The sequence below is a fragment of the Geotrypetes seraphini genome, chromosome 7 (genome assembly GCF_902459505.1).
Source record: "Geotrypetes seraphini chromosome 7, aGeoSer1.1, whole genome shotgun sequence".
NCBI classification, from domain to species: Eukaryota; Metazoa; Chordata; class Amphibia; order Gymnophiona; family Dermophiidae; genus Geotrypetes; species Geotrypetes seraphini.
In genome coordinates, this window is record NC_047090.1 from 133,687,954 (window position 1) to 133,707,276 (window position 19,323).

Genomic DNA, 19,323 nt, shown 5'->3' on the forward strand with positions numbered 1-19,323 from the left:
ATGGGCATAAAACAGGGCACTGTGGTTAAAGCTACAGCCTCAGCACCCTGAGGTTGTGGCTTCAAACCCACGCTGCACCTTATGACCCTGGGTAAGTCACTTAATCCCCCCATTGTCCCAGGTAAATAAGATAGATTGTGAGCCCGTCGGAATAGTCAGGGAAAAATGCTTGATATAAATGACTGGCTGAGCAGAATTATCTTGCACTCCTCATCCTACCTAAACTTCAGGAAATTATTAAAAACTAGCCTTTTCAACCGAACTACAACCTAGCCCTCCCTCCCCTGCTTCCTAAGTTCTCTTTCCCTACCCTTCGCCCTGCCCACCCACTTTTGTCCCTATTTCGCCCGTTCCCCCGCACACGCATATTTATTGTATCTATATTCGCTGACTGTAACATCTCGCTGATTGACCTGCCCTTCTCTGTTGTAAACCGTATTCGCTGATTCTTTGTTGTATCTGTATTCACTGATAGTAACCATTCGCGTATCTGTATTCACTGTTTGTAACTATTCGCTGATTGTCCAGCCCTTCTTTATTGTAAACCACCTCGAACTACTACGGCTTTGGCAGTATATAAGAAATAAAATAATAATAATAATAAATAATAAACTTTATTTTTATATACCGCCTAACATAAACTGCTCTGAGCCCCCTGGGGAGAATGGTATAGAAAATAAATGAATGAATGAATAAAAGCCACTCTCAAGATTTAATGACTAGCACTCTGAAGACTACAGGATGATTCAAGAATTCAATTTGTGTACACCTCAAATACAAAATTTTAAAAAAAATCCAATGACAAGTTTGACCTGAACTTCTAAAATAAAACCAATGAAATTTCTCAAATTTATTAAACACCATATAATAAAATTGAAAACCAGGGGCTCCTTTTACGAAGGTGCGCTAGGGTTTTTAGCACACGGTAGCCAAAAATCTACCGCCTCCTAAAGGAGGCGGTAGTGGCTAGCACGCTCGGGAATTTAACGCGTGCTATTGCATGTGTTACGGCCCTAGCACACCTTTGTAAAAGGAGCCCCAAGTGTTTCAAATAATACTTCCTGAATTATTCATCACAGAGGCAAATATATGGATACCTTTGAGTTAGAAGAATCCAGATTACACTTCTTGCGAGGAGGAAGAGGAGGAGGAGTGAGTGTCTCCTCACTTAACCTGTGTAAACTGCTATATGAACTGAAGAATGATTCTGAAAGAGATGAACACAAGATGAGCTATCGTTCTCTACACCATCACACTAATTATTTCAAATTGCCCATCCCCATTAGATGTAAAACAAGCAGAGGTGGCTTTAACTGCATTTCCTTTTACTATAGTTATAAATTGCTTTTCCGAAATCAAAGCGATGTGCAGCAATAACACATTCAAACTGTTACTAATCATCCATTCTTTGCTTTATAAACAGAGACAAGTTGAAAAATCCCAAAACATCTAATCCACTGAAATTAAGGAGATAATGCTGACTGATATGCTGTCATCCAAGTTTAGTGGCCTGAATTTCTGTACCAGGTACTGTGATTCAAGAAACCCCCACCTATTGAACAGTGCACCTATCTATTTCTCTCTCACAGTGGAGGCAGAATTTTGAATTGCAACCTTTAAGGGCAACATTACTTCTTCGGTTAACAACTACTACTAGTAATATCTCTGTTCATGTTTTAGTAGCCAAACACATAAGAACAAGAATAGCCTTACTGTATCAGACCAATGGTCCATGTATCCCGTCTTCACGGTGGCCGATCTAGGTCACAAGTACCTGGCAAAAACCCAATAGTAGCAACATTCTGTGCTACTGATCTATTTTTCTCTGTTTCTATGTATAAAAACCTAGACTGTGAGCCCACTAGAGACAGAGAAAATATAATGTGTACGCTACTATATGTCTAGAGTGCTATAGAAATTATCAGTAGTGGTAATAAAATTTGGCTTTCAATACTCACCTTTTTCAACTTTAAGCTCAAAAGAATTTTACAAATTGAGGTGTAATTAACAGGACCATGTTCCAAGGCTTACAAACTCAAAAGGGCTATTTTATAATTGTGCAGACCTATACAAAAGCACGTTTCTTCCTGTATAGGTTCCAGCGATTTCTAAGACAAAATAATGAACCTACTTCTGCTTTGAAAATTAAAATATAGGGACAGAAGTTTTCTTGGGTACTCTGGACCATGCACAAATCTGCCATTTTACATGTATATTGGGATATTTTTCACATAAAAACACTGCTTTATGTACAGAAACACTTTAGGAAATTACCTTTCAAAATAGCACCTGTGTTAGAGGGAGATGAGAAAAATTATTTGCTTAAGGTCACAAGAAGCATCGATGGAAGCAATAGTATTTAAACCCTAACTTCTCAGCCCATCACTGTTCTAACCACTAGTCTACTCCTGCGCTACTTCAGTGGAGGTAAATGGGGTGGGAGGGGGAGGAGGGGTAGGTATGCAGATTGGATGAAAAGACTAACAATGGATGCACCTTGGTAGAATGCTCATTGAAAGAGGATGTGGCTCAGAGAACAGGGAGGGAGCATAATTGAGACCCACTAATCAATCTGTCCTTGAGTGCAAGTATCAGAACTAGTTATATCTGAGCTCCTGAATACAACAATCAATCTGTCCACTAAGGCAGCGTTTAATCAATTTGGAGAAGGCCCAGAGTGGAAGTGGCCTAGTGGTTAGAGCAGCTGCCCCAGCACCCTAAGGCCATGAGTCTGATTCCCACTACAGGTTTCTGTAACTCTGGGCAAGTCACCTAACACTTCATTGCCCCAGGTACAAAACAAATACCTGTCTAAAATATGTAAAACGCTTTGATTGTGTAACCACACAGAAAAAGAAGTATATCAAGTCCCATCCCCTTTATCTAGCCAGCTGGGTTTTCAGAATTTTTACAACAAAAATGCATGAGATTTGAGAGCCAGTGTATGGAACCTCTTTTTATGCATATTCACTGTAGTAACTCCAAGCACACAACTGGGTAACTGTGCCTTGGAGAGAAGGTTGGTAAACATGACTGTGTGGAATCCTCTCTATCTAACCAGCAGTATACAGTATAGTAACTTAGCACTCATCAGTAGGACTCTACTGTCAGATACACATAGGCTCAGTCAGAGGTCTTCACCAACATGTGTGGCTGCATTCCCCTGCTGTCTACGGAGAACACCTGTTACAGGTAAGCAACTTTGCTTTCTTTCTCTCTCCCCATGCACCATCTCTCTCTGCCCTCCACCCTATGTCTACATTTCTTCCTCCCCTCCATCATATGCTGGATTTCTCCCTCTTACCCCTTTCTACCTCTTTGTTGCATTTCTCCCTTCCTCTCTTCCCTCCCTCCTATCCGCCTGAGCAGCAGCTTTCCATCCCTCCCTCCCAACCCCCTGTGCAGCAACTTTTCATCCCTCCTATTCCCCTGTGCAGCACTTCCCAATCGAACCCCCCCCCCCACCTGAGATCTAACATACCTTCGGGCCACCTAAAGCAGCAGCAGCGGTGGCCGGTCAACAGAGGCAGCACTGTGAACAGGCTGCTAGGGGCTTGTCCTGCCAAGGCTGCCCACTGCTGTGTCATCAGTGATGTCATCAGGGACGCAGCAGAGGGAAGGCTGCACGCAACCTGCTCAGAGCGCTGCCTTTACCAGCTGGTCATCGCTGCTGCTTTAGAAGGCTTGGAGGTTATGTCAGGTCTCACTAGAAAGGCAGGGAGAGAGTTGGTCACTGAATCGGTCAGTCCGAATTTTTCTGACAATGAATCAATTCAAATTGATTCACCGAAGTGAATTGGTGAATAGATTCAAACTGGCAAATCGAGCAGCACTAGTATGAATTGGAGGTGGCAGGGTACTGGGGGGAGGAGGATAAAGAGGGATCTTATTAGCTCTTCAAAGAATCTGATTGAATATTTCTTGATATTACAAATAACTGTACTTCATCTTTTGAAACACCACACTTATCCTAATATACACTGTCCCAAGTAATGCACATTTCCTGGTATTATTACTGAGAAACAGAAACTTATAATTCTATTTTTCAAGCTGTAATTTACTCATAACAAATAAGCAATTTTCAAACTGCAGTGCAATAGCAGCACTCAAAATTTGGTCTGTATTTTGCAATGGTCTTCGTGAAACATGCTGTGCTACTTACTTGAATGTGGCAAAAGGACAGGAGCAAAAATGCTGTTACTACCTGTTAACAAAAGAAAAACCACATTAAAAGACATGACTTACAGTCACAATGTTCCCTCTAAGGATCGAGTTCATGTGAGCAAAAACAATTTTTTCGTGGGCAAAGGACTGAATTGATGTGAGCAAAAATTTTCCATTACATAACCCTGATGATATTATACACACTGTACATTACAAATTAAGCATTACAAGTATAAATGGAAAAAAAAAGGAAAATAAGATGATATTTTATTGAAAGGACTTAAAACATTTTTTCAGTTAGCTCTCAGAGGCTAAAATCTCCTTCCCCAGGTCAAGACAATAAGCTGTCTTAACCTGAGAAAGAAGGTTTTGATCTTGGACAGTTGGTAAAAAATGTATTAAAATTAGACCAATAAAAAGATATCATCTTAATTCTATTTTGCATTTATTAATCTTTATAAACATGGGTACCACACTACTTTATCCTGAATAAAAAATAAAAAATTTTTCTTCTACCTTTGTTTTCTGGTCATTCTCTGGTTTTTGCTTTCCTCCATCTTAAGTCTCTTGCCAAGATTTTTTGTCTTCTTTTTTCTTTCGTCTTCAATTAATTTTTCTACCTCTATGTCCAGATTTAACTCATTCTTACTATCTAGTCTTTAAATTCCCTCTTTTTTATGGTCTACATGCAGATTTCCATTCTTTTCCTCACTCCTATTTTACTTCCCCTTATTACCAGGCTTTCATCAACTTTGCCCACTTTCTCCCCCCTTCTATACTGCATTTGCCCCTTATAGCTCCCCTTTCCATCATCTCCCTCCTTTCTGTCTCTAACCCCCTAAAAATTCTGCTCCTTTCTCTCCCCTCTTTCATCCAAGCATGTGCTCCCTTCTATAGAGCATCTACCTCCTCTCGCCCCCTTTCCATCCATCTCTCCTCCCACTTCCATATAGTCTTCCCCCTCTCTCTCTCCTTTCATCAATATCTTCCTCCTTTTCAACTGTCTCCCCTTCCATCCAGCACTGGTCACCTCTCTGTCTCTCCCCCCACTTCCATACAGCATTTGGCTCCTCTCTCCTTTCCTGCTTCTCCCTTCCCCACACCATCTACCCTTTTTCTCTCCCTTCTTCCATCCAGTATCTGCCCTTTGTCCCCTCCCCCTTCTATAAAGCATCTGTCCTCTCTCTCTCTCTCCCATTCCATTATTAACATAGTATGAGCCCAACCATAACCTCTCTTTAAATTATTGATTTAATTTAAATTGCCCTTTCTCTTAAATATTTCTGGGCCATCTCTCTATGTCTCTATCTCCTCCTTCCATATAGCATCAGCTCTTATGTTTTATTAAAACTTGTTATACTGCTTGTTCTTACAACAGGTCCATTTCATCACATCTCCCGCATGTCTCTTCTCCCCACTTGACACTGGCTGCTACTGCTTCTTCCACACATCAAGAATAGAATTTTCCCACCTCCCTCCTACCCACTGTCATTCTGGACGCCACTGCTTCTCCTCTAAATGAGCAGCAACAGTGGCAAAACAGCCTACTTCACACTTCCACGGGGCTGCACTTGCAGCCTCAGTACGTACAGCTGCTAGTCATACCCCTCCAATGTCCTCTTCCAGTTCCGGGGCACTACTGGCTGCCAAGCATATAGACGCTACCAGTGCGGCTCTGCAGTAGAGTATGGCAAGCTATTTTGCTGCTGCTGCTGCCGGTTGGCGAGAAGTTATATGTGTGTGCTCGCTGCAAAGAGCTCCTAGCTCTCAGAGAACGAGTACATTCCCATACCTACAGGGATGTTGTAGAGAAGTCAAGAAGTCTCACCTCCAGTCTGGTAGCCCCTGTGCTGCCTTGGAGGAGAGAGGTCTCCTAGAAGGACAGCATCACCATGATGAAATAGGAAATAATCCTGTAAGTAGGATCTGCCCACTAGGAGATGCAATATCCTCATGCACTGAGGATGTGTCTCCAGGGGCTTATGCCCAGGAGGGAAGGGTTAGGACAGCTGCTGTAGTTGGTGATTCGATCATTAGGCATGTAGATAGCTAGATGGCTGGTGGGTGTGAGGATCGTATTGTCACTTGTCTGCCTCGTGTAAAGGTGGTGGATCTCACGCATCACTTAGATAGGATTTTAGCTAGAGCTAGGGAGAAGCCAGCTGTCTTGATACATGTAGGTACCAATGACACAGGAAAATGTGAGAGGGAAGTTCTGAAAGCCAAATTTAGGCTCTTGGGTGAAAAGCTGAAATCCAGATCCTCCAGGGTAGCATTTTCAGAAATTCTCCCAGTTCCACACACAGGAAGCAAGAGGCAGGCAGAACTATGAAGTCTTAATGTGTAATTGAAATGATGGTGCAAGGATGAGGGATTTAGATTTGTTAGGAATTGGGCAACCTTCTGGGAAAGGGGGAGCTTGTTCCGAAAGGAAGGACTCCACCTTAACCGGGATAAAACCAGGCTGCTGGCGTTAATGTTTAAAAAGGAGATAGAACAGTTTTAAAACTGAGATGCGGGAGAAAGTCACCAGCCGCCCTGGAGTGGATGGTTTGGTGTGAGATTTCCTTGAAGGATACTATTAAGCAGGATATTTAGGGAGTCCCAGTAGACAGGTTTCAATAATAGTGAAAGAAAGCCAGGAGGGTTTAAGAGGAAGGCAGAGTAAAAGACTCAAATATTTCCTGTCTTCTCAGCAGCCTGTAGTTATAAGGAAAAAACACAATTTGAAGTGTCTGTATACAAATATTAGAAGCCTAAAAATAGGAGAGTTAGAGTATATAAAACTGAATGATGAGGTAGATATAATAGGCTAATAGGGGACCTGGTGGAAGGACAATCAGTGGGACACTGTATTACCTGGATACAAATTATATTACAAGGATAGAGTAGATCAAATTGGAGGGGGGATTGTGCTATATGTCAAAGAGGGAATTGAATAAAATAAAATAAACATTCTGCATGACATAGAAATGGATAGAAATTCCATGTGTGAAGGGAAGACATATAAAGGTCCCCCAGGACAAAATGAGCAGATAGATGAAGAAATGTTTTCAGAGATTAGGAAAGCTGGAGAATTAGGCTACAGTATAATAATGGGTGATTTCAATTATACCTCAATTTATGTAATCCTACTATAGATAGTTGAGGAGCACACTCAACCACAAATACAAAAATGTTTTTATGTGCTTGGGCTATGCGATAAGGGTCATGGAGCCATCAATGCAAACTAAAGAGGGCTACAAATTAGTACTTCTCAACAGTATATCACAAACCCCAATATAGAATAAAATATTGTAGACAACAAAATAAATTTCAATGTGAAGAAAAGACCTCAGTTCCTCCTCATGGGTCTGAAAAACTCCACTATGTTGTCACATCTTATTTTTCAAATAAGAACATAAGAATTACCGCTGCTGGGTCAGACCAGTGGTCCATCGTGTCCAGCAGTCTGCTCACACAGCGACCCTTAGGTCAAAGACCAGTGCCCTAACTGAGACTAGCCTTACCTGCCTACATTCTGGTTCAGCAGGAAGTTGTCTAACTTTGTCTTGAATCCCTGGAGGATGTTTTCCCCTATAACAGCCTCTGAAGAGCGTTCCAGTTTTCTACCACTCTCTGGGTGAAGAAGAACTTCCTTATGTTTGTACAGAATCTATCCCCTTTTAACTTTAGAGAGTGCCCTCTCGTTCGCTCTACCTTGGAGAGGGTGAACAACCTGTCTTTATCTACTAAGTCTATTCTCTTCATTATCTTGAATGTTTTGATCATGTCCCCTCTCAGTCTCCTCTTTTCAAGGGAGAAGAGGCCCAGTTTCTCTAATCTCTCACTGTACGGCAACTCCTCCAGCCCCTTAACCATTTTAGTCGCTCTTCTCTGGACCCTTTTGAGTAGTACTGTGTCCTTCTTCATGTACAGTGACCAGTACTGGATGCAGTATTCCAGGTGAGGGCGTACCATGGCCTGGAACAGCAGCATGATAACCTTCTCCGATCTGTTCGTGATCCCCTTCTTAATCATTCCTAGCATTTTGTTCGCCCTTTTCGCAGACATCAGCGAGCACTGCGCGGACAGCTTCATTGACTTGTCGACCAGTACTCCCAAGTCTCTTTCCTGGGGATCTCTCTAAGTACTGCACCAGACATCCTGTATTTGTGTATAAGATTTCTGTTACCGACATGCATCACCTTACACTTATCCACTTTGCCATGTCGCAGCCCATTTCTCAAGCGTGTTTATGTCACGTTGCAGGTCTTCGCAATTCTTCTGCATCTTTACTAATCTGAATAACTTCGTATCATCTGCAAATTTAATCACCTCACTCGTCGTACCAATTTCCAGGTCGTTTATAAATATGTTGAAGGGCACGGGTCCAAGCACCGAACCCTGCGGCACTCCACTCGTGACGCTTTTCCAATCTGAGTATTGTCCTATCCACCAGCAGTTTTTAATCCACTTGAGTATTTCATCCTCGATTCCACCCTCAATTCCATGGCTCGCAATTTTTTGAAGTAGTCGCTTATGCGGAACCTTGTCAAATGCCTTCTGAAAATCCAGATATTACATTACATTACATTGGTGTCTTCTATCCCACCAATACCTTTTAGTTCTAGGCGGTTTACAAGAGTTGGCCTGGGCATTTCCAAGGAGAATACATGGTTGTAGTATGCGTCGGGATCTGTAGAGGTTCGATCAGGTTTAGTTAGATCATTTGATAAATTTCTTGAATAGAAAGGTTTTAAGTTCTTTCCTGAATGTTTTGTAGTTGGGCGTTATAGTCAGCAGATTGGAGAGGGGGCAGTCTAGTTTGACTGCTCTGGTGGTTAATAGTCCGTCATATATATTTTTTGCTTTGTATACCTTTGATTGGGGGGGGGGGGTAAAGTGTGCATGAGTTCTCCTTGGTCTGGATGTGTTTTTCCTGTTCAGGCAGTTACTCAGATAGCTTGGTCCGTTTCCACTTAGGGCTTTGAATAGGGTGCAGTAGAATTTGTATTGTATGCGTGCTTGTACTGGGAGCCAGTGTGTCGACTTAAGTGCAGCAAGTTCATCAAGCAAGATCTTCCTTTGCTGAAGCCGTGCTGGCTGTTCCTCATCAGATTGTGTCCGTCAAGGTGATCAATGATGCGGTCCTTTTTCAGTGGCTCTACCATCTTTCCTGGTACTGAGGTCAGACTCACTGGTCTGTAGTTTCCCAGATCTCCCCTTGAACCTTTCTTGAAGATCGGCGTAACATTCGCCACTTTCCAGTCTTCCGGAATCCTTCCTGATTTGATCGACAAATTGGCTATTAGTTGAAGCAGTTCAGCTATAGCCCCTTTCAGTTCCTTGATTACCCTCGAATGGATGCCATCTGGTCCCGGGGATTTATCATTTTTAAGCCTATCAATCTGCCTGCATACCTCTTCTAGACTGACCATCAACCCTGTCAGTTTCCCGTCTTCGTTTCTTGCATATAGCCTGTTGGCTTCCAGTATGTTGTGAATATCCTCTTTGGTAAATGCAGACGCAAAAAATGTGTTGTTTGTTGGCGATGACTTTGTCCTTTAGCATTCCCTTTATTCCATGGTCATCCAACAGCCCCACTACTTCCTTCACGGGTCGTTTCTCCTTAATATATCAAAAGAAAGGCTTGAAGTTTTTTGTCTCCTTGGCTATTTTTTCCTCATAGTCTCTTTTGGCCCCTCTCACCGCCTTATGGCACCTGCTTTGATGTTGTTTGTGCTTTTTCCAGTTTTCATCCGTTTTTGACCTTTTCCATTCCTTAAAAGAAGTCTTCTTGTCTCTGATCGCTTCTTTCACTGCTACAGTGAGCCATGCCAGTTCCTTGTTCTTTTTCCTCTTGGATCCCTTGTTGATACGTGGTATATATATATATTTTGCGCCTCGGTGACTGTGTACATAGTGCTTGCTCTAGCGTTTTTACAGTGCTTATCCTCTTCTTAATCTTCTTCCCCATCATGAGTCTCATCCCTTCGTAATTCCCTTTTCGGAAGTTCAGTGCCGTAGCCATCGTTATGGATTTATGTTTTGCACCTGTATCCAGGTTGAAGCAGATCATATTGTGATTACTGCTTCCCAATGTCCCTTCTACATCTTGCACCGGTCCTCGTAATCCATTTAGAATTAAGTCCAGAATTGCATTTCCTCTCATATTTTCCTTGACAAGTTGTTCCAGGAAGCAATTGCCTGTAGTATCCAGGAACTTTGTCTCCCTACTGCAGCCGGAGGTGCCTAGGTTCCAGTCTATCCCCAGATAATTGAAGTCACCCATGATAACTACGTTGCCTCCATTGTAGTTGCGTTTAATCTCGTCCGTCATTTCTCCATCAATTTCTTCGGACTACCCTGGGGGTCAGCAGTAGATGCCGATTTTCATTTCCATTCCATTTGTTCCCGGAATTTTAACCCATAGAGTCTCTACCTTATTTTTCATTTCCGGCGTGTTCTCTCCAGTAGACTAAATTCCCTCTTTGACGTATAGGACAATACCCCCACCTTTTTGACCTACTCTGTCTCTGCGGTATAGCTTGTATCCCGGTAGCACAGTGTCCCAAATGTTTTCCTTGTTCCACCATGTTTCCGTGATGCCGATGATGTCAAGGTTATCTTTTTGTGCCATAGCTTCCAATTCCCCCATCTTATTCCTTAGGCTCCTTGCGTTCGTATACATACATTTGAGTTTGCGGCATGTTACTTTCTTGTATTTTCTTCCCTCTTGTGTCCCTTTCGATCAGTCAGGATTTCTGTCTTGCATATAATCCGGTGAGTCTTTCCCGCTATCTTCCTGCATGGTATCCTCTGGGTATAGTGGTTCCCGAACCATTGACTTTTGGTAGATTGTCAGCTTTCCCCTTCTTCCTAGTTTAAAAACTTCTCAACTTAAAAATGAATAAAGATTATTTAAAAAAAACCAAAACAACAAACTTCTCAACTTCTCTCTTGATGTTGCTTGCAAGTAGCCTCGTTCTGTCTCTGCTGAGGTGGACTCCATCCTTCCTGAATAGCTTGCTCTTTCCCCAGAATGTTGTCCAGTTGCGCACCAAGTGGAATCCTTCTTCCTCACACCAGCGCCTCATCCATGCGTTGACTGCTTGTAGCTCCGCCTTCCTCTTCTCATCGGCCCTAGGTACCGGCAGAATATCTGAAAATGCTACCCTCGGCATTCTGGTCTTCAGCTTCTCTCCTAGCAGTCGGAACTGGTCGTTCAGTCCTTCCCTGCTGTAGTTCCTGTTGCTCATGTTGTTTGTCCCCAAGTGGATCCATATCTTCCTCTTCCACGCTGTCGATGATCCTGTTGATGCGGCTCACTATATCTTCTACCTTGGCTCCCGGTAGGCAGGTCACCAGCCGATCCTGTCTTCCTCCCACTATGTGGCTGTCGACTTGTCTGATGATGGAGTCCCCTACGACGATTGCTGTCCTATCTTCTCTTACATCTCTAGCCGCAGGTCCGTTTCCCTGGTGTTTGACCATCTCTCTAGCCGTAGGTCCGCGTCCTCTGTGCACTTCCATCTTCCCTCATCCTGGCGTTGGCTTGCATCGGACTCGTCTTCCGTGTGGTTGTCCTCCAGGTGGTCCTCACTCACTGTAGGTGTATCTTGGCAGCTCCACTGTTTTTGGTTATTTTCCACGACCTCCCTCTATGCCTGTTTGATGAACTTCTCTAACTCCCTGACTTCTTCCTCAACGGTTTCCTCTGTCATGAAGTTTTCTGCCTCTCTTTCCTCCTCTTCCACTGCTCAAAGTGCTTCTAGTTCCAGTATTCTGCTTCTTCAAGCCCTCCAATTCCTCGAATTGAGTGCATACATAAGACCGCCTCCCAGAGGGGGGTAGTCATACATATGGCAAGCGGAGCAGAAAACTGAGTAGCTCAACATCCTGCTTCCATCTGCTGCATCCATTTCTGTCCGCTTTCCGGTCTGTCGTCTGAAGTGGCTTCTCCTTGTGTAGGAATCTGTGTAGCGCCCTTAGTGTTACTGTGAAGTCCTTTTCTTGATTATAAACCTGCTACCCCTGTTGCTTGTGTGTGTCCTCTGTGTCTGCTGTGATTGCCCTCTGCTACTACTGTGTTTATCTACTGCTTGTCTGTCCTGTTGCCCTTGGGGTACTTGGTGTTTCTTCTTTGCTCATCCCTTAAGGCCCTTCACAAAGGCGCTCTCGCTAAGGCGAGCGCCTTTAACGCTCGCCTTCGATGCACGCCGAATGGCTGAGCGCCATTGGCCCCTCCCCTTTTAAGGAGGAACTCCAGTGGATGACGTCGGGGGTGGGCAGAGCTACCTCTCGCCAATGCCCCTTGCTCTCTCTTGCCTTCTCTTGCTCCTTCTTCCCCTCTCCTGTTCTCTTCTCTACTTTTCTCTCCTTCTCCTTTCCTGCCTCCCGCTTGCCTGCCCAAGCCTGTTTAACTGAGCTCTGTTGGCCCCTCTCCTTTTAAGGAGGAGCTCCGGTGGATGACATCGGGGGTGGGCAGAGCTACCTCTTGCCGATGCCCCTTGCTCTCTCCTGCCTTCTCTTGCTCCTTCTTCCCCTTTCCTGTTCTCTTCTCTGCTTTTCTCTCCTTCTCCTTTTCCTGCCTGCCTAAGCCTGTTTAACTGAGCTCCGTTGACCCCCTCCCCTTTTAAGGAGCTCTGGTGGATGATGTCGGGGTTGTGCGGAGCTATCTCTCGCCGATGCCCCTTGCTTTCTCTTGCCTTCTCCTGCTCCTTCTTCCACTCTCCTGTTCTCTTCTCTTATTCTCCTTTCCTGCCTCCTGCTTGGCTGCCCAAGCCTATTTATCCTCAATTCTTTATATCTTTTTCTTTTTTCTTTAAACTGGGTTAATTTGTCAATATGTAGCCAAATTCAAAATATCCATTCTGTTAGCGCTTTACTTTGAGGCTACCATTTCCACTTTCAAAGAACAAAAAAAATATATATTATATAGCAATTACAATGTAGTAACATCATAAAGCAAAAAAAGCAAAGAAAACATTTAGCTGCACTGCTGGAACATTGATGCCACACTGTTTCCACAGCTAGCTCTAAAATTCTTGCCGTTTCTTTCTACTCACTAATTGCATGCATTTGGACTAAAATCGTCTGTAGTACCTGAAGATTGGAGAGTGGCCAATGTTACGCTGATTTTTAAAAAGTGTTCCAGATGAGAACCAGGAAATTACAGACCGGTAAGCCTAACTTCAGTGCCAGGCAAAATGGTGGAAACAATTATTTAAAAAAAAAATTGTGGAACATATAGACAAACATGATTTAATGAGACAGACATGGGTTCAGCTGAGAGAGATCTTGTCTCACCAATTTGCTCGACTTCTTTGAAAGTGACCAGGTTGATGTCGTGTATCTAGATTTTCAGAAAGCTTTTGACAAAGTTCCTTATGAGAGTCTCCTGAGAAAATCAGAGTCATGGGATAGGTGGCAAAGTTCAGTTGTGGATTAGGAATTGGTTATCGGATAGAAAATAGAGGGGAGGTTTAAATGGTCATTTTTCTCAATGGAAGAGAATATACAGTGGAGTGCCGCAAGGATCTGTACTGGAACAGGTACTATTTAACTTATTTATAAATGATCTGGAAATTGGAACGAGTGAAGTGATCAAATTTGCAGATGACACTAAACTGTTCAATGTTGTTAAAATGCATGCAGATAGTGAAAAATTGCAGGCAGACCTTAGGAAATTGGAAGACTGGGTATCCAAGTAGCAGATGAAATTTAATTTGAACAAATGTAAAGTGATGCACATTTAGAAGAATAACCCGAATCACAATTACCGGATGCTAGGATCCACCTTGGGGATTAGCGCCCAAGAAAAGGATCTGGGTGTCATTGTAGACAATATGATGAAACTTTCTGCCCAATGTGCGGCAGCGGCCAAAAAAGCAAACAAGATTCTCGGAATTATTATAAAAAAGATGATTAACAAGACTAAGAATGTTATAATGCCTCTGTATCGCTCCATGATGCGCCCTCACCTGGAGTACTGCATTCAATTCTGGTCTCCTTATCTCACTAGAAAAGGTTCAAAGAAGAGCAACCAAGATGATAAAGAAGATGGAACTCCTCTCGCATGAGGAAAGACTAAAAAAGTTTGGGCACTTCAGATTGGAAAAGAGACAGCTGAGGAGAGATATGATTGAAGTCTACAAAATCTTGAATGGAGTAGAATGGGTACAAGTGGATCGATTTTTCACTCCGTCAAAAATTACAAAGACTAGGGGACACTCAATGAAGTTACAGGGAAATACTTTTAAAACCAATAGGAGGAAATATTTTTTCATTCAAAGAATAGTTGGTGTCAGGTCAAAAGCGTGCCGGGACAAAGGCGCGCACAGACAATTGAGCGCAGCGCGAAGGCGTGCGCCAAAGAAAATTACTGTTTTTAGGGGCTCCGACCGGGGGGGGGGGCGTGGGGGGAACCCCCCCACTTTACTTAATACAGATCGCGCCGCGTTGTGGGGGCATTGTGGGGGGTTTGGGGGGTTGTAACCCTAATAAATATCTCAAACACAACCCCACACAGAACAAACGAACCTGCTCAGCAACGCTACAAGGCTTAACGCTACAAGGCATACATACACCCAACCATCCACAGCAGGAGAAACACTCAATCAAACAGAAAACAAAAAAAGAAGTGGCGAAAAAGCCTCAGTTCAGCTTCATTTGGCAAAAAACTCCACTTCACATACACTCCTACACAAACAAACCGGTAGGGTGAAGAAAGCACTGTAATAGCTTGTAACCACCCACATTTTACTGAAAACTTCACTTTTTCCCTGTTTTACGGGAAAAAGTTAAATTTCCAGTAAAATGGGGGGGGGGTTACAACCCCCCAAACCCCCCACAACGCCGCCGCGATCTGTATTAAGTAAAGTGGGGGGGCTCCCCAACAAAAACCCCCATCGTAGACCCTAAAAACAGTAATTTTCTTCCGTGCGCGCCTCCGTCTTGCGCTCAGTTGTTGGCGCGCGCCTTTGTCTTCCGCTATTATGTCTATGAACCGAATAGTTAAGCTCTGGAACACATTACCAGAGATTATGGTAAGATCAGATAGTGTGGCTGGTTTTAAGAAAGGTTTGGAGAATTTCCTGGAGGAAAAGTCCATAGTCTGTTATTGAGAAAGACATGGAGGAAGCCTCTGCTTGGGTTTTGGTCAAGTACTAGTGACCTGGATTGGCCACCGTGAGAACGGGCTACTGGGCATGATGGACCACTGGTCTGACCCAATATTCTTATGTTCTTATATGCTACTCGTTTGGAGAAACAGCAGTTGGAGTGGAGGGAGAAGAAGGTGGGTAAGTGCTGCTCGGGTATGTGGCAGTCCAAAACTGCTATGCAGGGAAGTAAAAAGAGAAGTGTGGCTGCGCAGCCACATACCTTAGATCAGGGGTGCCCACACTTTTTGGCTTGCGATCTACTTTTAAAATGACCAAGTCAAAATGATCTATCAACAATAAAATTTTAAAAAACATAAAGCACGGGGCGTGGCTTGGAGACGAAGGAGAATGGTCGGGTGACTGAACTGCTCTGTAAAAAAGGCTCAAATAAATAAAATATAGCTACAGAAAAACATTTGAAATTCATTAAAAAGACAAGGATCAACAGCATAATGGCATCGGGTAAGCTGACAAAAGCTAACTCAGTAGGAGGAAGTAATAAAAGATCAAAAATAGAGCCGATAGCCCCCTCTAAAGTTCCATTGCCAACGGATGAGACAGAAGATATTGACATTGTTAAGGAACTGCGGCAGATAAAAGAAATAGTTTTACAAAATGCAAAGAATATACAGGAAGTTAAAGAAGAGCTGGCAGGGCTTAAATTAAGTTTGAAGATGGTGGATGTTAAAGTGGAGCAATTAGATAAGAGAGTGGAAAAAACAGAAAAAGAAATAGCTCAATGCAAGAGAGACTGTAAAGAAATAGAAATATTAAAGAGGGATCTTGAGGACGTTTCCAATCGCGAAAGAAGAAATAATTTAAGGCTGATTGGGATCCCGGAAGGGGTAGAAAAAAATAATCCTATTGCCTTTCTTGAGCAATTTTTACCAAAAATTCTACCTCTGACAGTTAAATTTCCTCTGGAAATAGAGAGGGCGCACAGGGTCCCGACTAAAAGATATGATAATCAAAAGGGTCCGCGTCCTTTAATTTGTAAGCTGCTCCGTTATCAACATGTGGAGGAAATTATAAGACTGGCAAAAGAAAATAAGACCTTGAAGTGCCAGGATTCTAAAATATATATAGTGCCAGATTTTGCAAAAGCAACAGCTCAAAAAAGGAAAAAATTGCTTGAATTGAGACCACAGCTTAGAGCGATTGGAGCAAGGTACGGTTTAATGTACCCAGCTATTATGAGGGTCACTTTTGCAAATAAAACTTCAAACTTTGATGATCCTTTGAAATTAAAAGAATTCTTAGAGCAATGTGAACAGCCTATGAATACATAAACTGAGACTAGAATTTAACAGAAGGATTGGAGTAAGAAATACTTTGATTCTGAGATGTTTTTTTTTTTTTTTTTCTCTCTTCATTTGATTTTTTATTTGTTTTGATTGGTTTCTGATATAGAATATTTTATGGAGAATTGGACTTTGGGAGTTACAGTTAAAAATGGAACAGATTTGAATTACTGATGGAACTGAATGGAAGGATGTGGATGCAAGGATTCTATGATGACATCATTCCACATGCTATGAATCTCAGGGATATTAATGTGAATGAACATTCTGATGTCTCTGATTGAGGTGGATATTAAAAGTTAAATATAAACTAAGAATGACTGGCTCTAATTGTTGAAATTAGGCTCCCTACAGAAGTTATGGCAGTTTTAAGTAACATTTCCAGCCCTTTATCTGATATTGATGTTCCAGGCAATAAACAGCAATTTATAGGATCCTGCTATAGACTCTTTTTGAAGTGCTGGAATATATTGATCTCAGCTTTATAACATTCTTGACACTTTAGAATTGAATATAGTCTAGCTGAGGTCAAAGAGCACTTTATATTAATGGAAACACTCATGATTTCAAAGATTAAGGAAAGGGCGGTAGATGATGGAGATTTCCTTAAGTGCATAAGACACTTTATAGGAAAAGAGGTGGTTTAAACAGAAAAAGAATTGTATTGGATGATTACTTAAACTGCGCTAAAAAAGGAAAAGAATCTGGAAATATGAAGGAGACAAAAGCCTGATTGCAGATAAATCCTAAATTTTAAAGAGAATATAAACTTATTAAAAAAAAAAAAATGCAAGTTGTTTGGAAGAAGAAGTGACTTGGAAGAAGTGAAAGAAAGATGAAGGAAAGTATGAGATGTAAAGGATAAAGCAGTATCTAAACAGGATTTAAGAATAATTTCACTATGAATTGACTGTAAAGCAAAGAACATCAGATTTCTTTTGGATTGACTCTTCAGTGTATGAATGACTCTGTAGAAACATAGATGACAATTTAAATATAATGAAACTGGAAAGTGTGGTTGGATTTATTCAGACTTTTAATATGACTATAATATATTAAAGGAACTGAAACTGTTTAGGGATTTTATGAAAAAAAAAAAAAAGGGAATGAACGATAAAAATAGATGCATAATAGTGATGAATTAGTTAAAACAAGCAGCTGATATAAAGACATGAAGAATTGAAGAGATGGGGAGAAGCTGAATATGCTTGGAGAGTTTTTCTACACAAAGCGGAAGATTGATGAAATTGTTTATTTATGATATATAATGATATATTTTAATATCACTTTAATGTTTAAGGTTAAGAAGGTGATTTTAGATTAATTAAAGGGGGTATGCAATTAGAAAATTGAATAATTTATTAACATGTAATTTCTTTTCACAGGAATACAATAATATTGATTTATTTATTTGTAGTAAATTCAATTTAATATTAAAAGATATTGGTATAAGAAAATGAGTTTCTTGGGCATGTGAGGGAAAGATTCTGAATCTATAGATGTTTTATAATTTAAGGATAAGTGGGGAGGGGAGTGAGGGTGGAAGAAGAAAAGGGAATGGAGGAAAAAGGGTGGAAAAAAAAAAAAAAAAAAGGGGAAGGAGGGGAAGAGATAAAAAAAAAGAGAAAAAAACATAAAAAAAAAAAAAAAAAAAAATGAAATTTGAACTTAGTAGATTATTTGAAAGATATTATATTATATAATGTAGCTTATTAAGAGTGATAAATGATGTATATGGCAGAGCCTGAAGGGAGCTTTTTGTCACCTGATTATATATGAGCGTTTCCAAGTTTGCATTATTAATTGGGGGGGGAAGGGAGGGAGTAGGGAGGGGAATGGGAGGAAGAGATGTTGATATAATATTTATTAAAGATTTTGTGAATTGGGGGAAATATGTTGATAGAGAGATAGGGAGGTGTTGGGGGGAAGGGGACCGAGATAATTTACAATATGGATATAAGGAAAAGGAGTATAATATGATATTGAAGTGGAGATTCTTAGATATTAAATTTTTATTTGTGTAATGACTTTCAAAATATTTTCTTTAAATGTTAATGGCCTGAATCACCCAGTAAAAAGGAAAAAGGTAATGTCATATATCAAACAACAGAATATAGATATATGTTTTCTGCAGGAGACACATTTGTCTGGGATAGAGTCTATGAAGCTGTCAGATAATTGGATAAAACAATGTTTATTTGCACCAGCGATAAAAAAGAAGGCAGGAGTAGCAATATTGATAAATAAAAAATGTACAGCAACGTTTAATATGATTAAGGCAGATCCTCTAGGAAGATGGGTACTTGTTGACATGAGCATGGGCAATAATACAATGGCGTTGTTAAATGTATATGCCCCTAATTCGAATCAAAATGAATTCTTTAAGTCTCTACAACAATTAATTTTACCACTGGCTACTACTAATTTAGTGGTGGCTGGGGACTTCAATGCTGTTATAGATCCAATAATGGATAAAAAACCAAGTAGAATTATGAAATCAATGGGGTTAGATAATTTGATACAATCATGTAATTTAAAAGATATATGGCGTATTCTTCATTTTAATGATCGGGAATTTACATTTTGTTCACATGTTCATCAATCATTTTCAAGAATTGATTATATTTTTGTTTCAGATCAGATAGTACAGAAAGTTGTAAAAGCTGACATAGAACCAATAATAATATCTGATCATGGTGGTGTGTGGATAG

The 19,323-nt window shown here is 41.3% G+C and overlaps 1 protein-coding gene across 2 annotated transcripts in view; it reads right to left on the reverse strand.

Annotated features, from left to right (window-relative positions):
- The window catches only part of SOS2 (SOS Ras/Rho guanine nucleotide exchange factor 2), a 292,583-nt gene that overhangs the window by 15,781 nt on the left and 257,479 nt on the right, over positions 1-19,323 (reverse strand). For both annotated transcript variants that reach the window (XM_033951288.1, XM_033951289.1), the window contains 2 exons: positions 4,163-4,204; positions 1,098-1,207 (listed from right to left, as the gene is read on the reverse strand). In XM_033951288.1, the coding sequence (XP_033807179.1) occupies positions 1,098-1,207; positions 4,163-4,204 (152 nt within the window). The remainder of the gene's footprint in view (positions 1-1,097; positions 1,208-4,162; positions 4,205-19,323) is intronic.